We start from the raw sequence: 26,579 nt of genomic DNA on the forward strand, positions 1-26,579 counted from the left end.
AGAGAGCATCAAGGAAGTGCAGGTAGATGCATACATTTAGGGAGGTGGGAGTTTAATTTAATACAAGACTAAAATGTATGTCAGAAAGTATAAATTACCATCATTTAGCTTGTTATGGACGTGGGTTGATGCTGGTTATTATAACACATTGTATTTAAGCTCCAATAAATGTTGAAAATGGAAGAACGATTGATTAAGCAACATGCTGAATGAGGGCAATCCAGGTGTCACAGAAGTGTGTGGAATTATGAAAAAGGGCTTCTTGGTGAAAACATGCAATAAAATAGGTCATTGAAGAGAAAGTATAGACATTTCTGCTAATGACAAAGACCATAGCAGTCAGATGAAGTAAGTTGCAGGTAACAAAAGCTTATGTTTTTAAATAATATTTGTTAATCAGGAAAGTGCTACCAGGCTCCTTCTAATTTCTGATAAATGCAATCTGAATCCAAGTCATTTTATGCAAAATATAATTTTGCTCATGTCATTTTATGCAAAATATAATTTATAATCTAGAGTCTACTTTACAACCCATTTGTCCATCATCCACTATCTAGGACTCAGCTTTGACAAAGAATATACTCAGGAAGCTTAGATAACTGCGTTATTTTAAATTCATTGGAATAATATCATTTCATTTGTAAACACCTAAATTGAAAATGAGTCGAGAATGCACATTTCCATTTGCTCAATACCAATATTGGGCACCAATTGATCTGATTCAAAGGTCAGATTTATGCTAATAAGGTCATCCAACTCCACCTCTAATTTTTCCTGGTTTTACAGATCAAGAAAGCTATGCACGTCATACTAAATGATCTTCATCAAGACGACCATTTCAACATTGTTACTTTTTCTGACACGGTGAATGTGTGGAAGCCAAGTCAATCCATCCAAGCCACCACTCAAAATATCTGGAGGGCCAAAGATTATGTCAGCAAAATGGAAGCAGATGGATGTAAGTGTTGGCCTGGAGAACTGTGAGAGACAGGGCAGGAGAGTGACATAGAAGGCATCCTAAAAATAATTGCAAGAAGAGCCATTCGTGCATGTGGAAAAATTATCAAATTTTTACAACCTTGAGTCCATCATTAAAGGTTGCTGCTAAAAATCCTTTTATAAAAATCCTTTTCTAGGGGTGACATGATAGCAGTATCTCAGGGGCTGCCACAAAGAAGAGGGAGTCAAGCTATTCTCCAATGCACCTGAGGGCAGGACAAGAAGCAATGGATGGAAACTAATCAAGGAGAGATGCAACCTAGAATTAAGGATAAATTTCCTGGCAGTTAGAACAATTAATCAGTGGAACAATTTGTCTCCAGAAGTTGCGAATGCTCCAACACTGGAAGTTTTTAAGAAGATGTTGGATAAGCATTTGTCTGAAGTGGTGTAGGGTTTCCTGCCTAAGCAGGGGATTGGACTAGAAGACCTCCAAGGTCCCTTCCAACTCTGTTATTCTAAAATTTGATTGTTCTCCAGGAAGATCAGACCCAGGAACGTCTGTTTATAGCTACCTGGATCAATCCATGCATTTAGTCTAGGGAGGGGTGGGGGGAGACATGTGTGTGCCTAGATCAAGGGTAGTCAATCTTTTTATACCTACCGCCCACTTTTGTATCTCTGTTAGTAGTAAAATTTTCTAACCACCCACCGGTTCCACAGTAATGCACCATGTATCATCATCTGCGCATGTCTCTCGTGCATCGTGGATTGGGGTTGGGGGGGGCACTGGCTACCAGCTCTGCTTATCTGTTACAGCTGGGTGGTGTGGGGGGAGATGTGCGAGCTATTCTGGGACAAGGCTGTTTTGTTTGCGGTTGCAGTATAGCGCCATTTAGTTTCACTTCCATAACGTGAACTAAACTTATGCATGGGCGATACAAATAGTATATTTTCAGAAATTTCAATTGTCACAGGGAATTTTATGAAAACCTAATGAAAATGTTTTTAAATAATGCTATGAAATTTTTTTTAAAAGTCAATTAAATTAAAAAAAAAGGAAAGTGCTTCAGTATCGGACAAAACCCCTACCGCCCACCATGAAAGCTGGAACGCCCACTAGTGGGCGGTAGGGACCAGGTTGACTACCACTGGTCTAGATATTGCTAATATTGCTGTGGGCTAGGGTTAATAGCCTGATCAATAAGAGACTGCCTGACAGTTGCAGTTCAAAAGTATCTGAAGAAACTGAGGAAGTTCCCATCCTGATATGGACAAAACTTTTCTTTGGAGGTGTATTTGTTTCTGAGTGTCTCCTTTCCTACTCTTAGGGACTGACATCAACGCAGCTTTGCTTGCAGCTGCCTCCATCTTCAATCAGACTTCTTCAGTGGATGGAAAGGTGGAGAAGAAGCCAAGAATCCCACTGATCATCTTCCTGACTGACGGTGAACCGACTTCAGGAGTAACAGCCGGCAGTCGCATTTTGACAAATGCTCAGCAGGCTCTGAAGGGCACCATCTCGCTCTTTGGCCTGGCCTTTGGAGATGATGCTGATTATGGGCTGTTGAGACGACTCTCGCTAGAGAACCGTGGGGTGGCCCGGCGTATCTACGAGGATGCTGATGCTACTTTGCAGCTCAAAGGTTTCTATGATGAAATTGCCAGCCCTCTGCTGTATGATGTGGAGCTGTCCTATCTTGATGGGGTTGCAGAAGACCTCACGCAGAACCTCTTCCCCAACTATTTCCAGGGTTCTGAGCTGGTTGTGGTTGGCCGAGTGAAACCAGGAGCATCAAAACTGCAGGTGCGCACCACAGGGCAAGGCCAGGAAGGCCCGTTGAACCTGGAAAATGACATTTCAACCAATACCACTGAAGCCTCTCCATTTGGCTGCCTTGGTGAGATCAACAAGATCGGTCACTTTGTACAAAGGCTCTGGGCCTACTTCACCATTCAAGATCTGCTACAAGCCCGGTTCCGAGCCAATGACACCACTGCCCGGCGTCTCCTGACAGAAAAAGCTACCAATTTGTCAATCAAATACAACTTTGTCACCCCTGTCACCTCATTGGTAGTGGTGAGGCCAGAAGAAGCCAGAGATAGAAACCAGCCTGTGAAAACCACAATTCCTCCAGGGGTGACTAAAGCACTAAAAGCCTCTCCTCAAACATTGGCTGTATCTGTTTTGCCAAGACTTTCTAAGGCAGCTAAATCTGTTCTTGGAGTTACTGATGTCCCTGCAATAACAGAAGCTTTCAAGCAAATGATGGGGACGGGAACTGTTCCAGTGAAAGCACCTAGGCTCTTTAAAGCAGCCAGAGCCACATCTTCACCAGTTACCACTATGTCCACCATCACCACTCCACCTGTCTATTCCACCATAGTACCTACTGCCACTGCCCACCCCAAATCAGCTAAAGTCACAATGATTCTGGGGAGAACAACCATCTCTTGGATTCCCTTAGCGAGCACTAGATCTACTAAACCCCCAAGAGCTACCATCACTCCTAAGTCAACCAAGTCGCCTGTAACCTTCCCCAAGATCAGTCCCAACAGAACAGCAAGACGCAAGCCCACTGTTCAGCCACATCCTGCACTGGAGACCAGAGGAACTGCCATGACAAAGGTTGTGGCAAGGGTCCCCAACACTGTGGTCAAGGCACCGAATGCTTTGTATCCTTCTGCTAGCCCAAAGATTCTAGAGAGCAACTCCAGTCGTTGGGAACAGCCCAAGATGACCCCATGGCCAGTTTCTGAGTACCACCCGTATACCAAGTGGCAAGCAAGTACTGCCAGGATGGAGACAGGGAAACTTCCCAGGAGCAAGACAGACACCAAGGATGGGGTAACCTCAAAGTTGCACATTGATAGGCCCCAGGAGAAGAGCACAGTCTCTTGGGCCACATCCCTCACCACTCAGGCAGCAGAATTAAAGGGAGCAGCCAGTCCGGTTCCTGACTCCTCCACACCTACCTCTGACATCAGCCTCCTCCTGCTGCCTGGAGAGTCCGAATTACACTCAACCACCATCCAGAACACAGAATATGTGGAATCCTTGAATCCTCCAGCTGTATACAGCTTTTTGATACCCAGCGGACTTGGAGGTAAGTGCAAGGAACCCAGGGCAGTGCTGGGGTTTGGGGCCTTTTCCTCCTAGGCCACTTACGTGGCCCTCCTCTCTCTTCGCTTACATCTGAGGAGAGTGGTTTAACTGCATGGGTTTTTAGTCCTTCTCTGTTGTTGCCCCTGCTGATCTCCCAGGCAATGAGAGAACTGCAGCAAGGGTGAATTGTGCCTAGCAGATTAAGAACTCGTCTTGGTTATTAATACATAAATTTGACAAATCTCCAGTTCTGCTAACCATGTAGGGGAGCCTAATTCACACCCCTTTTACTCCTGTTGTGGTATTCCAGCCCTGCCTCCTTATTCCCAAGATCAACTGCCCTCCTCTCTCTTCGCTTACATCTGAGGAGAGTGGTTTAACTGCATGGGTTTTTAGTCCTTCTCTGTTGTTGCCCCTGCTGATCTCCCAGGCAATGAGAGAACTGCAGCAAGGGTGAATTGTGCCTAGCAGATTAAGAACTCGTCTTGGTTATTAATACATAAATTTGACAAATCTCCAGTTCTGCTAACCATGTAGGGGAGCCTAATTCACACCCCTTTTACTCCTGTTGTGGTATTCCAGCCCTGCCTCCTTATTCCCAAGATCAACTGCCCTCTCCCCTCTCTTCCCATTAATCTGTGTATTTTATGCCCCCAGCCATGCACGTAATGCTCTGGAATTGTTCTAGATCCTCTTTGATGACTGGATGTTGTGTTATCTATGTGTTCAATTGTTATTTCTCTCCTTCTCAGAAAACTTGGATTATGGCGACTATCCAGGTAATTCTTCCATCACAGAGACTGACTTTGGGGACATGGCCTAGTGAGCTCATGCCATTTCCTATCTTTAAAGATCTTCCCAGATGTTCATCTTGGACAGCACATTTATTTATTAAGCCCCCATTAAACCACACATATGCTGCAATGTACGGAATGTGTTCCAGTTCAGATTTCTGGCTTGTTCTATTCCTTTCTCTTGCGGTTTTTCATTTCCTTCATGGCACTGAGTAGTCATAAAATGCTTAGAAGTGCACTACGGTACTAGTTCCGGCCACATTCTTAACTGTGTGATAGCGTATTTTGTCTCCTTAGAACATTTTCTTCTCTCCCAAAGACTTTATTTTTACAGCCTCTAGGATTCCCCTGAGCCTACTGAACCCAACCATGTGTGTATGTGGAGCCAATTTAGGTACACAAGGACCCACATCCAGAAAATGAGTTTTCTTTAACAAAGAGAACCACCCCGATCATTCAATGTTCTTAAGGGGTGGAATCAGTGGTGGGTTTCAAAATTTTTACTACTGGTTCTGTGGGCATGGCTTGGTGGGTGTGACAGGGGAAGGATTCTGTAAAATCTCCATTCCCACCTCACTCTAGGGGAAGATTATTGCAAAATCTCCATTTCCTCCCAATCAGCTGGGGAGAATAGATGGGGGCGGGGCCAGTCAGAGGTGGTATTTACCGGTTCTCCAAACTAATCAAAATTTCTGCTACTGGTTCTCCAGAACTGGTCAGAACCTGCTGAAACCCACCTCTGGGTGGAATGCCTGACTGTTCAGTGACTCATTTAACACTCGTTCACACTTTGCGCAAAAGGACAAAGAACGAACAAATGGCTGAAAAACAAAGGACAAATGAGAACATGGATTTGCATAAAATATACATATACTAATCTATGTGGAAATGTTAAAATTCTTGCTGTGTGAAATACAAATTCATATCTGTATTTTTACATCGGGCATGAATTTAGTCCTCTAAGAGAGTAGAAGTTGGAAACTGAATTTACAAAAGGCCTGGATTCTCTACATCCAATTTCTGATCAGTCACAACTCCCAGAAGCCTTTCTCAGCCTGACCAATGCTATCATCTGGTGACATTATCAATACCTGGAGTGCCAAATTCTGGTTTAAAGATATTCCCTTTCCTTCAAAGCCTTGTCTACCTTCATCCCTTCTTTCAAGGTGGACGGGCCTGAATGCTCCTCTCATTCTTTGTCTGGATAAAGCACTTTATGGAGGACAAGGCATCTTAACACTTTCATTGCAAAGCTTACTGAGGATGGGGGAAAAAATCCAAGAAGGGATTAAGTCCATGTATGGCTGACTCACAATCTGCATCCAATCCATAAGTCAGGAGGGTCTCCTCTTTTTAATTAAGTTTTGGAAAAGAGAAACTGAATGTCCTTTATAAAGTAAGATTCATGGCCATTGAAGATGGGAGACTAAGGGCATTGGCAACCCTGATGAAGCTATGGTTTTGTTACTTAAAAAAGTAAATATGGGATGGAATTGAGATGGACAGTACGGTAGTGTTATATGTTGAAGGGGATGCAAGTTTTCTTTGCTAGCAACTATTGCTGCAAAACTCTAAAGTTGCTCATGGTAAAGTGAAAACAAGGCATACTTTGCTATTTCTTTAAACAGAATAAAATTTAATGTTCAGAGCAGATAGAATTTGTGGCCAATGAGAGCTGGTGTCTTTCAAAGAGCACTTTGAATAAGTAAGTACTCCCTACGTGTCAATAACTCTCTTCAATCAATTGGCTCAAATATTTGCCATGAAGTAGGGATGGTGGGCGGCAGTGCAGGATTGTTTCTGAGAGAATCCTGCGAGTATGAAAATACTCTGAAAATTAACTCTCTTTTTTTCTGCAGATTTTTTTGAAGAATCGGACAGTGAATCAGGTACTTTCCTGGACAATTAGCACTTGTCAAACAATTTCCCAGTGGGTGAATTGAGGAAAGTTTGCGCTTTTAGAAGCATGAAGGAAGGGAACAGATGCAGAACATGGCTTCCAGAATATTTCCTCTCTCCATTACCTGGAGTGGTGTATTTTTATTTCTTTCCCTCATGTGCTCATTTGGGTGTCTGTTCTGAGAAGCCGGAATATATGTTCTTATCTGAATCACATGACCAGGAGGAGAGGGCTTAGAGCAATCAGCTCCATTCAAAGGCATTGCCCACCTTCAAATGCACTGGAGAAAAACTTCCAGATTTTTTGGTTGGGGGTATGTGTGTCAGTCCTCAGTCAGATCCAACTCAGTTTTGAAGTTGATAATTATTTTGTCAGCTTCTTCCCTCCCAAGCCAATTTTGATTCCATTCTGTTCAGTTCTCGCAAAGCTTTCCCTTTACGTAATTTCTTTCCAACATGTTAAGCTAGGGAAAAAAATGAAAAGTCATATCCTATAAGTAAGTAAGTAAGTCAATGTGTATTAGTGCATAATTGGTGGAACGACTTGCCTCCGGAAGTTGCAGGTGCTTCAACACTGGAGGTTTTTAAGAGATTTGGTATAGGGTCTCCTGCTTGAGCAGGGGGTTGGGCTAGAAGACCTCCAAGATCCCTTCCAATTCTGGTATTCTATTATTATTTGTGTGTGTGTGTGTGTGTGTCCCCCCGTCCCTCTCCCTGGTTTATGTTAAAACTCATTGGATAACTTTTCAAAAGATAGAGCATATTGGAACTAGAAGAGGCTGAATTGGGATTGATTGGTGGATAATGGAATGGGACTTGGTGTACCCATAAACTGAAATATTTCTCTAATGCGCAGTGGATTTCATCTTTATCTCTTTTCAGACTCCCTGAGAGCGTCACCCAAGTCTGGCCACTTCACTTTCTCCTCTTGGGGTAACAACCCATTCCTAGCTATGAAGAATTCTCGGGATCCCCATGTTTTAAAATGTCTTGTTAATGGACACCCTTTGCTTCTTCCTTGCAGTGGATGGAGACCCTCACTTTGTAATAAAGTTGCCACATTCACTGGGGAATCTGTGCTTCACTCTGGATGGTCGCCCGGGAGATATCCTACGGCTGGTGAGCGACCCTGCCACAGGTAAGAGCTGTGATTAGAACCTGCCCCAGGCAAACCCAGAGGGCTAAAGGTGAAGAACACAGGTGGGACCATAAGCTTTCAGGAACAACGTCTGGTCCTTGTGATCATATGTTCCCAAGTCAAACAACAAAACTACAGTGTGAGAAGTGTCAGACTAACAGAGCTAAATGACAGAACAACAGAGTTGGAAGGGACCTCGGAGGTCTTCTGGTCCGACCCCCTGCTCAAGCAGGCAAGTTGAGGCAACTCTATAATACTTCGGATAAACGGTTGTCCAATTTCCTTAAAAAACCTCCATTTGTGACACGTCATAACTTCTGGAGGCAAGTTTTTCCACTGATTAATTATTCCGTCAGGAAAACTTCCATTTAAAAGGACCAGGTACTTCTGAGCGTTATTCTTCTCTAAAACGAAGCAGCTTTAACTATTTTTAATGATAGGAAGAGTTAAATAATGGCAGCTGGGTTGAAGGCACCTAGGGGGCCTTTTTGAGACAGGAGAGGCAGGGAGAGGATGTTCAGCAAAGTGGGTGGAAGAACAGCAAACAGTGAATCTGCTTCCATTTTGTTGAGGGGGCCAAGGGGAAAACGAAGTGACTGAAGGTTGCCTTTCTTTGCCTTCAGGTTTGTCTGTTAATGGACACCTAATGGGAGCCCCTTCAAGGCCAGGCCACGAAGAACGCCCCCGCACCTATTTGGATGTCATCACCATAGCAGTGGAGCACCCGCATGCCAGCTATGTGGTTAATATAACCCAGAAGACCGTGACACTATATGGCGAGGAAGTGCTGGTCTTGCCCTTAACTCAGCGGGCCGCAATCCGTAAGCCCCCACTGGCCATTTCCATGTGGCCCGAGGTCAATATCACTGTCCAGATTGGGTCCACTGTTGAATTTCTTGTTCTGCTGCATCACTATAGTCATCCCACAGTCCTGCAGTTGGATCATCTTGGCTTCTATATTGCGAAGGGCCAAGGCCTATCAGCATCAGCAGGCGGCTTGCTAGGTAAGCTGTTTTATGAAGAACTATCATGTTTTCTAGTTCCAAGCCTTCATCTATTTATGTTCTGCCCCGAGTTCCCTCCTTGCCACTTTCCAGAGTACTGTAAATGTAATGTATTCTTAAGAATAGCACAAGTAATTCTAAAAAAGAAAGAAACAAGATGCCAGCTGGTCCTACGTATTAAAAATGCAGTCCATGCTTTTGTTTCCCTATGAGAGCTGGCAACTCACTGATATCCATAATTACAATGTAACTCTGTAACACGGTAACTCTGGGTACTGTAGCCCAGAGGTGGATTTCAACAGGTTCTGACCAGTTCTGGAGAACCAGTCGTGGAAATTTTGAGTAGTTCGGAGAACTGGTAGTAAAAATTCTGACTGGCCCCACCCCCATCTATTCTCTGCCTCCCAAATCCCAGCTGATTGGGAGGAAATGGGGATTTTGCAGTAACCTTCCCCTGCCATGCCATCCCACGCCCACCAAGTCACACCCACAGAACTGGTAGTAAAAATTTTTGAAACCCACTACTGCTGTAGTCTTAATAAATCTTGAGATCGCTGGTGTCTTCAAAGGTACAAATAAGAGAAAAAGACTTGCAACTCCTGTGTTAAATTAATGTAGTTAGATAAGTAGCATTTTCATTGCTAATTTTCCTTTTCTCAGGTCACTTCCAGAATAGCAACATCAGCCTTTCCCCAGATCCATCTCAAGGGGGCAAAGTTGCCTGGATGCAAAGCGATGCAAACAAAGTACTACTCACTGAAGTCTCCAAGGTGCTGAAGGATTCAGTCCAGAGGGCTCACGAAGCCAAGTGCTGGTTGGCGAAGCGCAAGGATGTGGAAGAGTTGCTGGGAGCCTCCTACTGCTCCTACCTTGCCTCCAACCTGTTGGAAATATGAGCTGCCCTCTTCCATTCTGTCTAGAAAAACTGAACCAGCAGGATAGAAGACCATTTCCCTGTTTCTCCTTCACTATTTTGGTCGCCCATGATGGGGAGAAGAGGGAGAAATCCAAGTTCTCCTTCTGGACCTTTACAGTAGGTGCTTGGAAATGGAATAGATATCGCACTATAATCAAAGACAGACCGATTTCTCCCTATGCTGTAGGCCCAATCTATCCCCATGCTGTACTGTGCTGATGTAACACAGAAAAGGACCTTGTGCTTAGCTGCAAATATGTCTTCTGGGCAGCAGATGGAGGGATCTTGAGTGTGTTTATTCCTTCTTTTCTCTCCGAAAGGTCAAGAGATCCTTACCTTGGCTTTTTTGGAATTAGCACAACAGATCCTCCTCCCCCCCAAAGTTCACAGCCTTAATTGGAATTGTTAAGAACAAAGAAAAGATGAGGGTTTCTGTGGGCCCCAAATGCTGCACTGAGGGTTGTGTGGGATCTACTGCAACCCTTCCAAACTGTCCTTGCCGAGCTACCCTCCATGATGAAAAGCCATCAAGGCAAAGGCCAATGTGCCCTTTTCAATCAATGGAGGAATATATACCAACCACAGTGCCACACAGCAGTATTTCAGCTCAAATCAAATGGACCAAATGTGTGCAAGAAAACTGCTGTTCAAAGAAACAACAGAAGGCAAATGATTTAGGCATCCGACTTGCTGGCTCCATAAAAGAGCAGCAGTCCTGCAAATTTCTTCAAATAGCAGAGAAATACAGATGTTACAAGGCATTGATCAATTTGAGAGCCATTTTTCAACCTGGCTTAATACATTCTGGACGTTTTTAGTTATTCAACAATCCAGTTTATGCCATATTAGCCTTTTCTTTTGGAGTGTTTTGGCTTTGGACAGGTGAACAATAGTATGAAGAGTGAACCCTTGTCTTCCTTGTGGCAGGGTTTTCTGAACATGAAACATCCTGGGGAGCAGCTGGGAAGAGCAGCCTATTCAAAATACTTCCATCACCAATAGAGAAAAATTACCAGCTTTGGTCAGTTGGAGAGAGAAGTTGTGGGTGGGTTGCTTTTTAACATTTCGGAGTGGCCCCCACTATTTCATTTGTAGATTTAATCAGACGCCCCTGTAGTCAAAATTCTTACGTTCTGGAGACTAAAAGTAGAAATGGGAGGGTTGGCAGCTGGACTCGCTGCATCCTGTTCCTTGATGCGTCTTGGGAGTCTTTTGCAATTTACTCCCAGAAATCTCCCATCAATAAGGGAACTCAAGTTGCTCACCTAGTGTCCTATGCAGGGAAAGCACATGATTTTATTTTTTTAAAAGAAGGGAATAAAAGCTAATACCGTAATGCACCTGTCAAATGTTTTTGCACTGAAAGACCTTAGCAGAAGCATATAAATTTTTTAGCGTGTGGCAAGCTGAGAGGCAGAATCAAGTAAATCACACCAATAATCTGACGGATGTTAGTCTAGCCTCTGTCCAGGGATTTTCCTTCCATCAACCCTTGTAATCCATACAGAATCTTACATTATAGCTGAGCGCAGACAGGCTCTATTTCTCCTGCAGAAGGTTGGATGGCGTTCTTCGTGATGTTCCTGCATTATATGTATATTTCTTTTACCTCTTTTGCTTGTCTGCAGTAAGAAAACCCTCAGTTTTGCAGCTGAGAGCCATTCCCTCCTCCCCCCCACCCCCCCACCCCAAGTTCCTGGGGCCCTGCAGCACTCAAAGATTTATTGAACTTGCAATTATTGCGGGCTCAGACTCTCTTTTCATGTGTTAATGTGTATTTTACAATTCTTACAATAAAAACAAAAATTGCTGCCCGAGATATTATTGTAAACCTGCAGCTGAAGCAAATATAGGAGAGCAATTTAAGGAAAAGTAAAAAGGCAATGACCCTTAGCTGGGAGAACAAGCCTTTCAGTTTTGCTTGATAAATAACTTTCGGGTATTAATTTTGTGCATTGAAAAAAATCAACAGACCATTAATAATGCCAATTCTGAATAAAAGGTGGCTTGTGACACTTTGCAGGGAGAAAGTCCACGTGCGATCCATGTGAGGCACACTTCATGAATTGTACCAAGGAGTGTCAGTATAAAATAATTAAATGGGCGAACATTCAGTTTGGTTATTTGATGCTATAGCAATTTAGATCATCTTTTCTTTCGCAACTGGCAAAAAAACTGCTCCCCCCCAAAAAAAAGAGAGGTCTGGATAGCATTCCTGAAATAATTCCCCCAGTGGTGAATCCTTTCAGCACAGCCCTCTTTAAAACAAAAAGCTGTGCATAATAATGCCCCCACCCTTAAAAACTGTATGTAGAATGTATGCCTTGGTTAGGGTGCTGCACCCCCTGTAATAACTCTTGTGCAAGAAACTGCTATGTCTGTATTTCAGTATCAGACTCTCCAGAACACAAATTTTGTGGGCAAGTTCTCCCAGATCCCAGTGAAAGCATTTGTTCCTAGAAGAACAGAATCAGAAAAATATATCTCAGGCATATGCTACAATAAACTGAAGGTTTTCTTTTATTTTAACCCCTGGAAAAAATTATATATATATAATTTTATATAAATTATATATATATAATTTTCTCCCCCTTAAACACACATTTCTAGAGCGAGGCCTAAAAAATAGAATTCAAACATATACACAAAGCTTGCTGGAGTCTGGTGTAAAAATATGATACACAGCTGTATTCACTGAGCTGTGCTGCTGGGTAGAAACATCTTTTAAGTCTTACTTAGGGGGCATGACGCCCTCCCTGCCGCCATAGAAGGGGGAGAAGGAGAAGGAAAAGGAGAAGGGAGGACAGAGTGCCTTATGCCAAGAATGTAAAAGAAAAAAAAGCCCTGGAATTAACAAAACGAGAGATCTGCAACAGGAACAGCTGTGAAGCCTACTGGAAAACTTCACATCGGGAGCAGGAAGAATCTGCTAATATTCCACATGGACTCTCCTGGTTGGCAGCCCCATCTGGCAAGTGACGCTGACCTGAACGGTTTTCAACTACCGATTGGAGAGAGCTGGGATTTTCACCAATTTAAGATACTCAAAGCAACAGAAGTCCCTTTGCGTGGAGAGATATGCAAATTAGGGAGGAGGCAGCTTACTTAGCCTTCTACCTCAACTGCCTTCTTGTACACGTTGCAAAACTTTTATAACACATTAGACTGCCCCTCCCTTTTGCACTCTGGAGACACAGATCTTTTGTGAGGCTCTCAGTCTTCTATTTTGGATGGATAACGTAAGGTATGATGAGCGAATGATTCCCTGCTGCCAAATGACTGGAAGTTTCAAAATTCTCTCGACGAGAAGGAGTTATTTCCAGTGTCTGCCTACTCCATCCACAAATCCCTGACTGCTCAAAAATAGGGAAGCACCCGGTTCCCTTTGTAAAACAAGTGGTTCCTCTCCTGCCCTTCCAGGCTTTGGAAGGATCTCTCCAGAACAGTGTATCTTAAGCAGAGCAATTTTAAGATGAGTGAACTTCAAGAATTTTCCAGCCAAAAATAGTGCCAGCTGGAAAATTCTGGAAGTGGAAGTCCACTCATCTCAAAATCATTGAAGTTGAGAAACGCTGTTCTGGAAGACTGCAAAGAAACCCTCTGCTTGCGTAAAAACAACAACAAGCAGCTACTTTCTGCTGGGAAAAAACATTTTTAAAAAGTAGTGGGGGGGAAAAAAAAGAAACACTCCTTGGCATGCCAGGGTCAGCCAACAGCAACGAAAGATACAAAGGGCATTTGAAGCATCTAGGAGAAAAAAATAAAGCCAACATCTGTAAGGTGTGACTTGACAGAGGGAAGGGAGCATTTGAAAGAGGTATCAGCCCCAGAACAAAAAAGGAAGTGCAGTGGGTCGAGGTAGGGATGGAGAATCAGTGGGCACAACGAACCCCCCGCCTCCTACGTTGTCTTGTCTCTTCAGGGAAACCATTGCGGTTCGCCTCTGTGTTCAGGTGCTGCCAATCGAGTTCAAAACTTCCAACAGCAGCACAGGCAGCTCAGACTTGGCTCTGATCCATGTGAGGGAAGGAGAGGTAGAGTAGCGCAGGCCTTGTCCACACGCCCAAGGTCCTGTCAGCCCTCCAAAGACACCAGGCGGTGCCTCCAAGTGGGTCTCTGTGCCTCACCCAATTTCTGCTGCTCAAGAGCTGGGCATGTGGTCTGGAGCTGACATGGGGATGCACTCAGAGGAGTAGCTTGCCATTGCGATGAATCTTTAGGATGCGTCCCAGTCGCTGCTTTGCTGTCGCTAAGCCCTTCTTGGGGCGTTTTCCTGAAGGGGAAGAAGAAGAAAAAACAGTTATCATTCTAACTAGACAACCATTTTAGAGATATTTCCTTACCAGATTTCTTAATGCCTTCAACCATGACAGAACTTCTAATGTACTTGAAAAGTTCTTTAAAAAATTCAGGGAAATATTCAGAGATGTATCTGCCTTGAAAGCAGCCCATGTTGAACTGTATAGCAAGGGTCCCCAATCTCTGGGCCGTGGCCCACTACCAGGTCAAGGCCCGGCACGAGTGGTGGGCCGGTGCATGCAGACATGTGCGCCGTTCAATTGTGCGAGTGACAGGCCAGCGTGCACATGGCCCGCTGCTTGTGCAGGATGGTTCCCCCTCCCCTCCAGGGTCACTAAGCCGTAAAGGCTGGGGATGGCCACTGTACAGCACAGTGAAACATCAGGAACCAATCACCAGAAATGTTTTGTGACATTTTGTATGTCATAAAATGTTTTACAAAATTTGCCAAATTTCAATTCCACAGAAATCGCAGGTCATGGATTTTGGATGAATTCTGCAAAATGGTCCGTTTGGGGTACCTTGGTTCAAAAAATTTTGCCCCATGAGGCACTGTTTTATCTAGTTAAAGATTGTAGAGACAAGAGCTTTAGAAGTCTAGAGATATACTCGAGTCATAAAACCAGTTTATTTTCCTTCTGAAGCAATGTCTCTGCTGGTGTGGAGGATGAAACTCACCAAGTGCTTTCCAGCTACAAAATGAATTTAAGATGAACATTAAAAATGGCATCTTGTTTCTTTCCCCTGCTTGCTTTCCGCTTGGGAGCCAAAAATTCCCACAAGGGGACAAGAATCTCATCTTCTCACACAACAGTCAGCAGAGAGGGGAACCATGAACTCCAGCTGTGTGATGTTATGGATCACGCAGAATGACTCTGGATCTTGCCAGGATCCAGTGGTTCCTATCTGCCTTGATTCACATCTGCCTCAGTTTCCTTACTCATACAGTACTTTATTCTTATAAGGAAGTCCAGAATGTTCCCAATGCTATGTAATTAATGACAACTTCAAACGTGCTGCGCAATGCACTGGTATTAGCCCGAGTGAGATGCTCAAGGTGAGATATTATTTGAACTGATAACTTCCTTTGAATGGAGCACAGCTGATAATAGATAATACCAGTAAGTGTGTTCAGTATTTGACTGCCCAGAATGCATCCTATGAATGACCAGTCCAAGCCATATTCTTCCACTATCCCTCTCTTCCACTGGCAAAAACACCTTGTGGCAGATCTTAAGACAATTAGAACTCTTCCCTAAACAACAACAATAGGATCGGCCCTTCCCTTTTGAAGCCCATATATACAAGCTTACCCTGTGCTGCTTGAGGACCTGGTGAGCCAGCTGAGGGGCGCCGCTGGGACAAGAAGACCCCTGGGGCCATAGGCGTGGAGCCCCGGTTCACCTGGGCCATTCCGAAAACATTAGGCCGAGCGGTGTATTCATGATCCACCAGGCTGCCAGCAAACTGCTCCTGTTTTGTTTCCGGTGGAGGGGTGGGCACAGGGGCCTCCAGCTCAGGATCTGGTTCCTGGGGAACGGGAGGTGGGGGTGGCACATCCGGCTCCACTTCTGCTTCTATCAATTCTGGCTCTGGCTCTGGTTCTGGCTCTTGCTCTGGTTCTGGTTCCGGCTCTGGTTCTGGACTAGGAGCTTTTGGAGATGGTGGCTTCCTTTTTACCACAAATTTCCGCCGCTGCAACTTCTGATGTTCCTTAAAAGGAAGAGAAAAGAGGCACAATCCTTCATGCAGAGCTGCAGTGTTTAAGAGCAGAGATGGGTATGGGCAGCACTGTGAGGGATTCCTGTTGCTCCTGCCTGGCTGGATCCATTAGTGGTACCTGGAAATGTCTTGAAAGGATTCTTACACATTTGAATTCCCACTCGAGAACTCTGAATGAACTAGCTATCCTAAATTTAACACATACACACACACACACAATCTGAAAGTAGGACTTCAACAACTTATGCAATGCTGCTATCCTATGAAATATGTTGCTCTGGCTCTTTCAGAATAAATGTTGCTACATTTCTGTTCGCTGTTTATTGATTGCTGATCCCGGGGTGGCTTTTTATAGTTCCTGCATATGTTGAACTATGTTATGGACCATTCAGCCTTTTGAGTGTGATGGCATAGAAAGGGAATAAACACATAAACAATCAGTCGCCACACTGAGTACGGTGAGAAATATACTGTTGTGGTCTGCCAGCAGCCTGCGGACCTAGTAGCAGAGTCGGACAGTGAGGAGGCTGGGGAGGACAATGGGCCAGTCCTGGAGTCAGGAGAAGGCCGGGACAAAGGCTCTGCATCGGAGGCAAAGATGGGGCCGGGGCCATCTGGGAGTGATGCGCAGACTCCGAAGCCTCCAGAGGCGGACAGCAGAGAGGCAGAGGAACAGGAGGAGCCTGTTTCTAGTGCACACATGAGAAGAGCTGCCAGAAGGCAAGAGCAGCTGGAAAAAAAAGGGACAACTCGGGTAAGGCCAGAAGATGATTGGCTACTCCCATAAGGCTTAAAGGAGCAGCAACAAGCCATTGGGTTCTTTGTGGAAAAGCAACGTTGATTCCATTGTGGGGTTTTTGCCGAGAAAAGCCTTTGGCAGGTTGCCAAAGACATCAAAGGTTGGTGATAAGGGCAACAGACTGGTTATTAAGAATTTTGTCTTGGATGAAGCTGAGAATGAATTAATTCTCAGCTGTTTTAATAAAATAAGTTTGTTGAGGACTGAATTGTGTTTGGTAATCACTACTAGGGCCTTGCTCACAACATATACTAAGAAAAACCAGGCAGCACAGTAATCTTAACAGTGAGTATGCTTTCTTCTGAACAATTCTATCTTCCTGAAACACCCCAAGCTTTCCCCATTGACGAAGCAAATGCTCTACTGAAGAAGGCCACCCTCCCGAGGAAGACTCTGTTTGGGCCTTGCAACCTGCTCCTTCTATCCATAAACCAACCTGGCCATTTACCTGCTGAGCTAGTTTAGCTGCTGCAGCTGCCAGACCGGTCTCGACAGATGCCACTCTGGTCCCTTCACGGACAGGGCGGTCTTGCTTGGGTAGTGTTGGGGTCACCCGGGCTGTGAAGAGGGAAAGTTCACATGAAGATTTTTTGTATTCCGCCTTCCCCCCAACCTTGATGATTTCAATTTATGTGGAATGGTAATGCCCAGGTCGCCATTTGGGCTGAGGAATTCTGGGAGCTACAGTCCCAAGATCTGAAGCACCCCAAGATTAGGAGAGGCTGCTCTATTTGCTCCCACTTGGTACATATAAAACATATCCTTTGCCCTACAAACCCATAAACTCAAGAATAAGATAATGGAAGCTTCATTTACTGGAAATCCATAATATCTGGGCCACAAATCTGTAATTAAGTCCTCAGAGCCCTCAGAGATGCAGTGCTCATTCTGAAACGCTTACTTGTCACAGGCAAAACCCAAAGGAAAAAAGAAAAACAATTTGCATTTGTGAATTGAGTTAAGCCAGATATACTATGGAGCCAATTGAGGGCAGGTATATCAAAATTAGCAAAGCTAGGTTGCAGAGCCTAGTTGTTGTTTTTAAACAAAATCCTTTTAAGAATCCCTTTCCAATATACTCAAGCAGATTTGCTTCAAATTATTACTATTACAATGAAACCACACCCCTCCAACTCCCATTTCAGATATCAAGCAAACCAGAAAGATCTCAACATTCAGAATTGTGGCCTTCCAGGCATTTCTACAAACTGTAATAAGGCAAAGCTGCAATACAGGTTGTCTATGCTCAGTGCAGTTTTTGGTTTAAGCAGAGAAAACCCACTGCTCTAACTTACAGCCTTTCCACACGAGTCCCTTAGATTTTGAAGCCATGATGTTCTTCTTCTTCTGCCTGGATCTTGTTTGCCTTCTATGCCCATACCATTGTGCTTTGTATATTTCCAAGAATTACTACCCAGTTCACTCTATAAATTGCTGGTTCCTGGGTTAGTCAACGATCAGCACTTGCACCATAAAATCCCGTCCTCAAGTATAGTATAAAAGTCTTCAGCACTTCTCCTAGCGTTAGAATCCTCATTACATTTTTCATCCCAAACACACTTTCAGGTATCTTTTCGTGTGCAAAAGAGTTAGAAATTTGCTTTTTAAAAGAACTATTCCCAAGGAATTGTGTTTTTGAATGCCTTTGTATAGGCTCACATTAAATAGACGCCATCTGTTACAGGTGATGGATAGTTACCTTTAGGACTCCACGGAGCATCATCCGTGCATTTTTTCTTCTTTGGCAGTGACTTCAAGGCTGGGTCATCCTCATCCGATTCCAAGGACGGGTAAACTACAGAGAGAGGGACGCAGTTGGGCATGAATGGTAAATTTTTCAGGTCTGAATATATGGGAGGCGCAAACAAGATTGCAATGGGGCACATGAAGGGAAGTTAGATTTCTTTGAAGACAAATGCTTATGGAAGGACCGTAAGTCCTTCTCTGCTCAATTTATATCAACCGGATATCTTTTCATGTATTATAGAGTAGCTCCTTTTCACAAAACATGAATCTTTCTGATGAAATAATTTTTTAAACCAAGATAAGGGAACACGTTTGGTACTTGCAGAAAACCGAAAGACTGCATATAATTTTGAGTAGCAAAGTCTGTAAAGGCAGGAGGATGAATTAAGCTGGGCAGAGCAGCTTCTCCCCATGCAGAATGACAAAGATTCCTCCCTGCAAGAGGAAGGCTAGAAGTCAAACAAGACCAAATTCTCTATAAGGTCTTGAATTCCGAGCCAGAGTAACCACCCCAAAAGTTTACGAGGGGGTCTGCTCCTCATTCTAAACACTCTGCCTGCCCATTTAACTCCTTGCACAGCTCTAAAAGCCATCAGGATTGCTGCCAAGACCAGAAAGGTCCACTCGTTTGTATTTTTCTCTGCTTGGGAAAAGAAACTCAGCACAACTACAGCAGTTTCCGGCTAGACAAGCCAAAATAACCCTACATGTTTCTAAACCAGTTGCTAGTGATCAAATGTCATCTATCCAGGTCAGTGGCAAAATACACTGCTATAGTAGGAGCAAGAGATCCATTAGAAAGTGAGCAGTTTGGCACTGAGAGACGGGAAGCTGGTTGGGAGATACTCTGCACGATCTAACCACTGCAGGCCAATTCTCAGCCTTCCCCATTTGATGTTCTTCAGACGTGTTGAAGTTTCCACTCAAACTGCTATCCCCACACCTCCGGAGACCCCTAAACCAAGGACAACGTGTTTATTGAGGTCACTGGATTTTTACACAGGACAACTTATATAGGGAACAGTGTAGGAATTGCAAAAGATTTCCAGAGTTCCATCTTTATTGCACAGGTGGTGTAGGTGTATATTAAGAGCCATACTTTGTAATGCACAGCACTCTTGCAGGCCAATAGCTTTCAAGTAGCCTTTTAACTTTTCTGCCCAGGAGAAAAAAAGCTCTATTTTTCTTGTCGAACCTTTCAACGGAGAAGTAAATCTCTTTCCATTCCTTACTGTATTCAGCATCCTTAAAACAGGCTCCCAGGCTCTCCTGCTCATCCATGCTGGCCTCTTCCTCGCTATCCGTGCTGTGATGAGCCGGCCGTTTGATGGGCCTTTTTCCTGAGCGCTGTGTGCCGGAGGCTCCCACAGAGCCACGTTCATGCCCAGCTGCCAACCAGGCCTGCAAGCTGGAGGCCCCTCCTGAGGATGACGACTGGAGGTTGGCCATGCACAACATGCCTTGGATGGCTTCCTGAGTACTGGGAGATGCAGGTGCATCACTGCGGAGACAAGAGGAGTCCTTATTGTATCAGCACTGGGATACAACATGGTTTTATCCAGCAAACCTCTGAACAACAACATTTCTCAGTACTCTCAGACAGGTCATAAGTATACTCACTGCACTGACAAAACTGCAATAGCAATAGCATTTAAGACATATATACCGCTTCACAGTGCTTTACAGCCCTCTCTAAGTGGTTTACAGAGTCAGCATGTTTCCCCCAACAATCTGGGTCCTCATTTTACCCACCTCGGAAGGATGGAAGGCTGAGTCAACCTTGAGCTCTGTCAGGATTGAATTCCTGGCGGTGGATAGAGCTAGCCTGCAATACTGCATTCTAACCACTGTACCACCATGGCTCAAATATTACCTCAAAATATGTTTTCATAATTTCTTTTGCAATTTGGATATTTGTATTAGTGCTTCCTATAGAGGCTAAAAAAAGAAGAGGAATTGTGATCTAACCAATCTGGATGGTAGAAGGGGAATCTATTTAAACAGACATAATACTATTTAAAGAAAGGGGAAAAAATCTGAAACTCATTTATTCTAAATCCCTAGGTCATCAAAGCCCTCTCAGGCATAATGAACAGACAAACATGAAAGGGTCCCATTTTGGTTTCAATATATGGCAAATTGTTGAGGATGATGTGGGATGTAGCAGCACATCTCTGTCAACTGGAAACTGATGATCAAAAAGAGTCACCTTGCACATCCCCCTCCTTGCTTCTGCCCTTCTTTGAGTCTGGTGGAGAGGAAAACCTACGAAACCTACTGCTTGAGGGGCCTATAGGTGTATTTCCTGCACCTGCATGTGCCTGAGGTAAAATCTTAACAGTTTGAGAACTGAGGTGGAAAAGATGCCTTCCCAAAGGGGCAGTTGGAAGGGAACTCTCCAGATCCTCACTTTGTAGCAAAAGCAGAAGCCCTGCAAGACTCGGTTACCCACTCAAACACCAGAAAACTCATTTGCTGATGAGAGGGGGAAAGAGCCTACTTGAAATGTTAAAAATATTGTTATTTTGAGTATTAAAAAGCAGTTTACCAGGGATAAAAAAAATAAATGGTCAAGTACTAATTGTTAAAATTGAGCTGTGCTCAGTGCCTCCTTCACAGTAGGCCACACAAAACAGGCAAGGCTTTGGGGTTTGCTGGAAATAGCAGAGCTACAAAAGGTCCCATGGTCTGGTCTGCTACACACCCATCCCAGGAAACAGAAACAATGTCCTTTGAATGATTATAAGCCACTCCGTACACATCTCAGGCCCCTTCAGGTCCCGTCTCACCTCAGCTCATCATAGTCCGCACCGCCAACCTGTCGACTGGCTTTCAGCAGGTCCAGGATCCCACCAGCACTACTGCTGCCTTCCAATTGGTCATCACCAGAAGCATCCTCCTCCTCTTCGGTGGTGTAGTCCTCCTGCAGACAAAATAAATCCAGTTTTAACAGGAGGCCAATTCACTAGGCCAATGGGCATCCTACCTATCTGCTCCAGGAGCATAATAGTTCAAAGACTAGCAGAAAATGAGTGTCATTTGAGCAAAATGTGCAGCTGAATCTTAAGAGCACCAACATTTCTATTGCATCCGTGATTCCTTACTACAGTTACTCCCTAGACAGAGCGCGAGTGCCATGTTTAAAACTGTACATGATTATTCCTCAGGGAAAGCTGGACTTTTACTGATATGACCGACAAAATAAACATTTCTTAAAATGCCTTTACCATTTCTACTTGAATTGGTTTCACTTAGCTAGTTCTTCTGATTATTTTAGATTATCACTCTAAATCTTATCAGAGGACAGGACCTGGCTGATCTTGTTTGCATCAGAGCTACGTAACCTTTGACTATGAAACTGCCCAAATGTCCTCAAATTGGTGTAATTCAAAAGTATATTCCAGAAGGTGACAATGGTAAACTATGTCCATATTGCTGCCAAGAAAATAACATGGGTATTATCATTATTATTATTTTCTATCCTTGTTTGTGAATAGCTCAAAGTGATGAACGTACCTAGTACCTATTTTCCCACAACAATCTTGTGAGATGGGATGTAGCCATCTGGGCACTACAGAAACTATAGGACTGTTTGGTTGAGTCCAACAAAGTAATAATTCTGTCCTTAAGTCTAACTGGTGAGCCCTTACCGCAAGATAAAGCTAAACAAAATGACTCCAGGATGCAGGGAAGATGTTCAGTGCCTGATAACCTTTTCAAGCTTTTAAAAATGGATCCTGAGCCAAAACCCCCAGAAGTGCCTCACGTCACAATTAACTCCCATTCCTAGATGGTGATCCTACCCGGTTGTCACAACTCCACAATCCTGATCATGTGTACCAGACTTACTTCAATGTCAAATTCTACTTCTCCTGGCTCTCGCACTTTATTTGGGTCGGAACAGGGTTTGGCTCGTGGCAGTTTCCGAGGAAATTCTGGAATTGGAAGAACACAGATGTCAAAATATGTCACTGGAAACAGAGGAAAGGCTGGCAAATCTCACGCTGTGAATCAAACAGAAATCTCCAAAGAGAGGTGTGGCTCTTGTGACTCAGATAATGGTGATATCTGTATGTACACCCACCTGCCTAGGAATCAGCCCTGCAACTGTGATTTAGATAACCCTACACACTCACCTACATAGGAATCTGCCTTGTAAATCATGGTGGGACTTACTGCCAAGAAAACATATATAGGATTCACTTGCTGTTTTATAAATAAATAATAATGATAAACAATGAGGGATGCAACTAAGCTTTGGAAATCAACAAGTGTCTTCATAACCATCTGAAACTATGTAACCTCTTTCAATGAAAGTAGAAGGTCAGAGATGAAATAAGAGAATGGAATTTAGGCAACCACTACTGAAGCTGAACATAAGAAAGGATCATTCATAAAAGAAAACAGAACAGCAAAATCACATTTTAAATTGTAATCACACTCCAAAAATATGTTTAAAAACCAAGACGATAGCAGGGAATACAGAATTTAGCTTCTCTAAAACTCCAGCTTTACTTTTTATAAAACACATTTCACCGATTGGCAACAGTGTTAACCACAGAACAATAAGTTGTGTTATTTTTAAGTTATTGCCATTAAAATGATGTGCCTGAAAGCACATAAGCAACTCGTAATAAAGAAGCCGACAGCTCTTAACGGACAGATGATGGGTTTTTGTCATGGCAAAGAAAGGGAGGGGGGAGGCAATGTGTTCATCTGCCTATTTGATTCAGATTGTAGAAGAATCTGGGTTCTTCTCTTTCCTTCCAACCCGGCCTCAAGTACAGTACATGAACAATGCAGCCTAACTCTGAGCTTTGCCCCAAAAGACATTTTGAAGGTTGGCCTGGAAAAGAGATGAAGGAGACAGCCAAAAGAACGACCAGAGTTAGCACAAGAGAAATGCATCTCCCCTAGAGAGCCACCAAGCATGGATGGAAGGTGCCACATACTGGAAAGCTTCTTGTGCAGCAGCAGATTCCTCCTTTCCCTGCGTGGCGTTTCGTCAATCTGCAGATCCTCCTCGGAGTCTATATCCGGGGCTTCTGCATCAGAGGGGCTGGGTGGGGCTCTCAGTTGTGCTCCTTTGTGGCTCCGGGTGCGCTCCGAGGCTTTGATTTTCCTGTCCGGGGGTGTGGGGGGTGGAATGGGAGGAGGAGAAACATCAAAACTGACGAGGCTATGATCTAATCATTGGAGGTTATCATGCAGCCCATAATATATTCTCTGTTCCACTTTTTGGATCAGCCCTACAAAGGTAGGGAAAAGGATTATTATTTTTCTTAAACACTGAGATGTCTTCTTGGTAAGTAAAAGTCACCTTGCAGAAGCTATGATATTTGGGTTAGCCTATATATGAGGAATACAAATCTCTGCCCTGCCTTTATGCATAGATTGGTCACTATTCTCCTTTCTCTCCCTGAAGAGTTGCTGGGTATAAACTGGAGGGGCAGGGAAGAGGAGGAGGAAGAACAGCAGCATTCACTTCACTGCCTTGATCTCCTTGGAGGAAGGGAAGGATATAACAACATAAATATACTCAAGGCAACAAAAGATTCCTCCAGAGGGTACCATAGAAGCATAAGGTTTAACCTTAGTCAAGTGCAACATTTTGCTACCCTGTTATTCTTACCAGCAACTCATGTTTAAACGTGGGCCACCTCTTGCAACAAACTTGGGCTGTGACCACCTGCCAATCTGCTCACTTCTAGGTTCTCAAATCCTGGCCTTAAACTCCCACCCCCCCACTCCTCCCCCTGCTGACAGCAAAGGAGGTTTTGGCAGGGTTCCTTCTTCTCAGCATGGCCATCTGCTCACTAACATAGCTTACAAAGGAGGAGGAACTGCTTGAAAAGCAGAAGTGGAAAGCTCCATCTTGCCAAATGTCTATGTCAGGCCCTGCTGACACAGAGTGTGCACACACTGGAGGGCAGTTCTGGAGCACTGCTGAGGGCCAATTCAGCTGCTGGCTGCCTATCTCTTTCACGCTCTGAAAAAATGGCTCTCAGGTGGCTAGGAATCTGAACAAATCAGCATTATTGAAGTATCACATTTTACCAATCTATGTCACCTACTTTGTTTCTGTCACTCCTCCCCCCAAACAATCCCACCAAAGGCTAACCTGGTGCCTCGACCATTGGCCACCACCATGGACAGCTCTTCCTCTGTCAGATCAGGTTCTCCATCTGTATCATCCAGGCTGGAACTTGGCAAGTCAAACTAGGCAAGGAAAACAAAGAGTGTTGGCCGGGTATATGCTGAGATCATGGGAGGCAAGACAGGGGCAGGAACAGATTGTAAGCCACTAACAAGCCCAGGTGCTTCCCAACCGGGGCCCACATCCCCCCTATGGGACCACCTCCACTCCACCCTTTCTCTCACTTAGCGTGCACAGCAACCCCAGGGGCACCTCACCTCCTCCTGGCCAGGACTCTCTGCACGTTTCAAGCTCTGCTGCCTCTTGTACTTGCGCAGCAACTCTAGTTCCAGGGCTTTGACAGATGCAGCATCCTTTCTGCTGCCTTTCTTGCCCGGCTCCTTGGGACTCTGATCTCCCTTTTTGGCAGCTGCTGCACCAGGCTGGGCGACTCTCTGCAGGCCAAATGGGCTGCCGGTCTTCCCAATGTTCTGCTGGAATATATCCTGGAGGAGTGAGAGCACAAATCCCTCATTTGGACTGGAGGCAACCACCCCTGCTGGGTTCAGCACCACAGAAACACAGGTGCAATTTTCCTGAGGAGGGGGGATTGGGGAGGGACAAGGCTTGCTAAGATAAAGTCCAGCTCCTCCCCAGACACAATGAACAAATACTGCCAATCGATAAAGAGATGGAAAGGGCTCTCTGAGACTAAAAGCAGAAGGCAAAAAGGGAGTTCTTAAGATACCGTATTTTTTGGAGTATAAGGCACATCTTTTTCCCCCCTAAAAGGGGGTGAAAATTTAGGTGCATCTTATACACCGAATGTAGCCCCGCCCACCCACTGGCCCCCACCCTTTGGCCTCTGCCTCCCAGCAATTTACCTCCTTGCAGTAAGCAGCAAGAAGAAACAGCCCATTTCTGTTTCAGCACAGCCTAATTAGCACAAGTTGATTGTCCCTTGGATTGGTCTCCCAACTCTCAGCTGTTTCAGGCTGCAGGGATTGCCATTGCCTATTGCTGCACAGGCCTCTGCTCCTTGCTGCAAGGAGGTAAATTGCTGGGAGCAGATTTTTTTTCTTGTGCTAATCAAGCTATGCTGAAAACGAAAATGAAAGTAAAGCAGGCTGTTTGCTGCACTGAGGCAAAATTGCTGGGAGGCAGATTTTTTTTTTCTTGTTTTTCTCACCAAAAAAGGTAGGTGTGTCTTATAGTCCGGAGCATCTTATACTCCGAAAAATACGGTAGCTTGCTTCGGGTTTTTCTACAAGGAACCTGCAACTTTATGGAGCTAAAACATACGCTCTGTTCTCAAGCCTGTCACAGAGTATCACCTATGCAAGCTCAGAATTTGCCAAAATGTGTTACTAGACTCTTAGCGGATTCCTCTACACAGACCTTCTTGTTGTTTAGGGTAAGTAGGTAGCTGTTTAAAAAAAAAAAAGGCTGCAGATGTCTGGTGCCACTTTGAGACAGAGAGAGCAAACTTGCAAGCCCTCTCAGACACATTGAAGGGCCAGAATATATATTCTGCGGTATGGTATAAACAGCCAGGCTACAGACTATGCCTTGGCTGCTCTGAGCACACCGGGGACCTAAAGCCAGTAACACTTCAGACTACTGTGCCTGGGGCTAATGTGAGGTGCCCCTATTTCCTACAGGATACTCAACATGCAGCTAAGCAGAACCCGAACAACAAACTAAGCATTTTCCAAGGTATGTCCTTGACTGGTGTTCCTTGCCTGTGTGCCATTTGGGAATGGCTTTGCAGAAGGGATTCCTGCCTGCCAGGAAGTTGGACATTAAGAGTCATTCATGGGAGGATAAAATTTTCAATTTCAAAGGACAAAGTGGGATTGATAAAACAGCCTGCAAAATATCTTCATTATTAAGCAACAGAGCCATACAAGTACATTTTCTTGGTAGAAAACGAGTGGTTTTAAGCATCAGAATTGCAGGATACAATATTCCTGGCCAATAGCCTTTTAAACAAGACACTAATCTCTCCACAAAACTCAAAGCAGGATCTTCTTAGATGTTTTAAGATGCGCACCAGATATGTTTCAGCACTTTGTTTCCCA

The 26,579-nt window shown here is 44.3% G+C and overlaps 2 protein-coding genes across 3 annotated transcripts in view; one reads left to right on the plus strand and one right to left on the minus strand.

The window, feature by feature from the left end:
- ITIH6 (inter-alpha-trypsin inhibitor heavy chain family member 6) overlaps positions 1-11,699 on the plus strand; it is a 31,909-nt gene extending 20,210 nt beyond the window's left edge. Inside the window, exons 8-15 of the mRNA XM_058173428.1 lie at positions 787-958; positions 2,271-4,046; positions 4,798-4,824; positions 6,699-6,728; positions 7,621-7,671; positions 7,763-7,876; positions 8,500-8,880; positions 9,541-11,699. Coding sequence (XP_058029411.1) covers positions 787-958; positions 2,271-4,046; positions 4,798-4,824; positions 6,699-6,728; positions 7,621-7,671; positions 7,763-7,876; positions 8,500-8,880; positions 9,541-9,776 — 2,787 coding nt within the window. The 3' untranslated portion in view covers positions 9,777-11,699. The remainder of the gene's footprint in view (positions 1-786; positions 959-2,270; positions 4,047-4,797; positions 4,825-6,698; positions 6,729-7,620; positions 7,672-7,762; positions 7,877-8,499; positions 8,881-9,540) is intronic.
- A 599-nt stretch (positions 11,700-12,298) lies between these two features.
- PHF8 (PHD finger protein 8) overlaps positions 12,299-26,579 on the minus strand; it is a 29,269-nt gene continuing 14,988 nt past the window's right edge. The window contains exons 12-21 of one of the 2 annotated variants that reach the window (XM_058173431.1): positions 24,777-25,004; positions 24,484-24,581; positions 23,315-23,484; positions 22,212-22,297; positions 21,152-21,285; positions 19,595-19,863; positions 18,316-18,411; positions 17,065-17,174; positions 15,409-15,799; positions 12,299-14,069 (exon numbers count right to left, since the gene is read on the minus strand). In XM_058173431.1, the coding sequence (XP_058029414.1) occupies positions 13,981-14,069; positions 15,409-15,799; positions 17,065-17,174; positions 18,316-18,411; positions 19,595-19,863; positions 21,152-21,285; positions 22,212-22,297; positions 23,315-23,484; positions 24,484-24,581; positions 24,777-25,004 (1,671 nt within the window). In that variant the 3' untranslated portion in view covers positions 12,299-13,980. Of the gene's footprint in view, positions 14,070-15,408; positions 15,809-17,064; positions 17,175-18,315; positions 18,412-19,594; positions 19,864-21,151; positions 21,286-22,211; positions 22,298-23,314; positions 23,485-24,483; positions 24,582-24,776; positions 25,005-26,579 lie in introns of both variants that reach the window. The other variant, XM_058173430.1, reaches the window with a different exon arrangement.

Source organism: Ahaetulla prasina, chromosome 2 (assembly GCF_028640845.1).
Source record: "Ahaetulla prasina isolate Xishuangbanna chromosome 2, ASM2864084v1, whole genome shotgun sequence".
In the NCBI taxonomy this organism is placed as follows: Eukaryota; Metazoa; Chordata; class Lepidosauria; order Squamata; family Colubridae; genus Ahaetulla; species Ahaetulla prasina.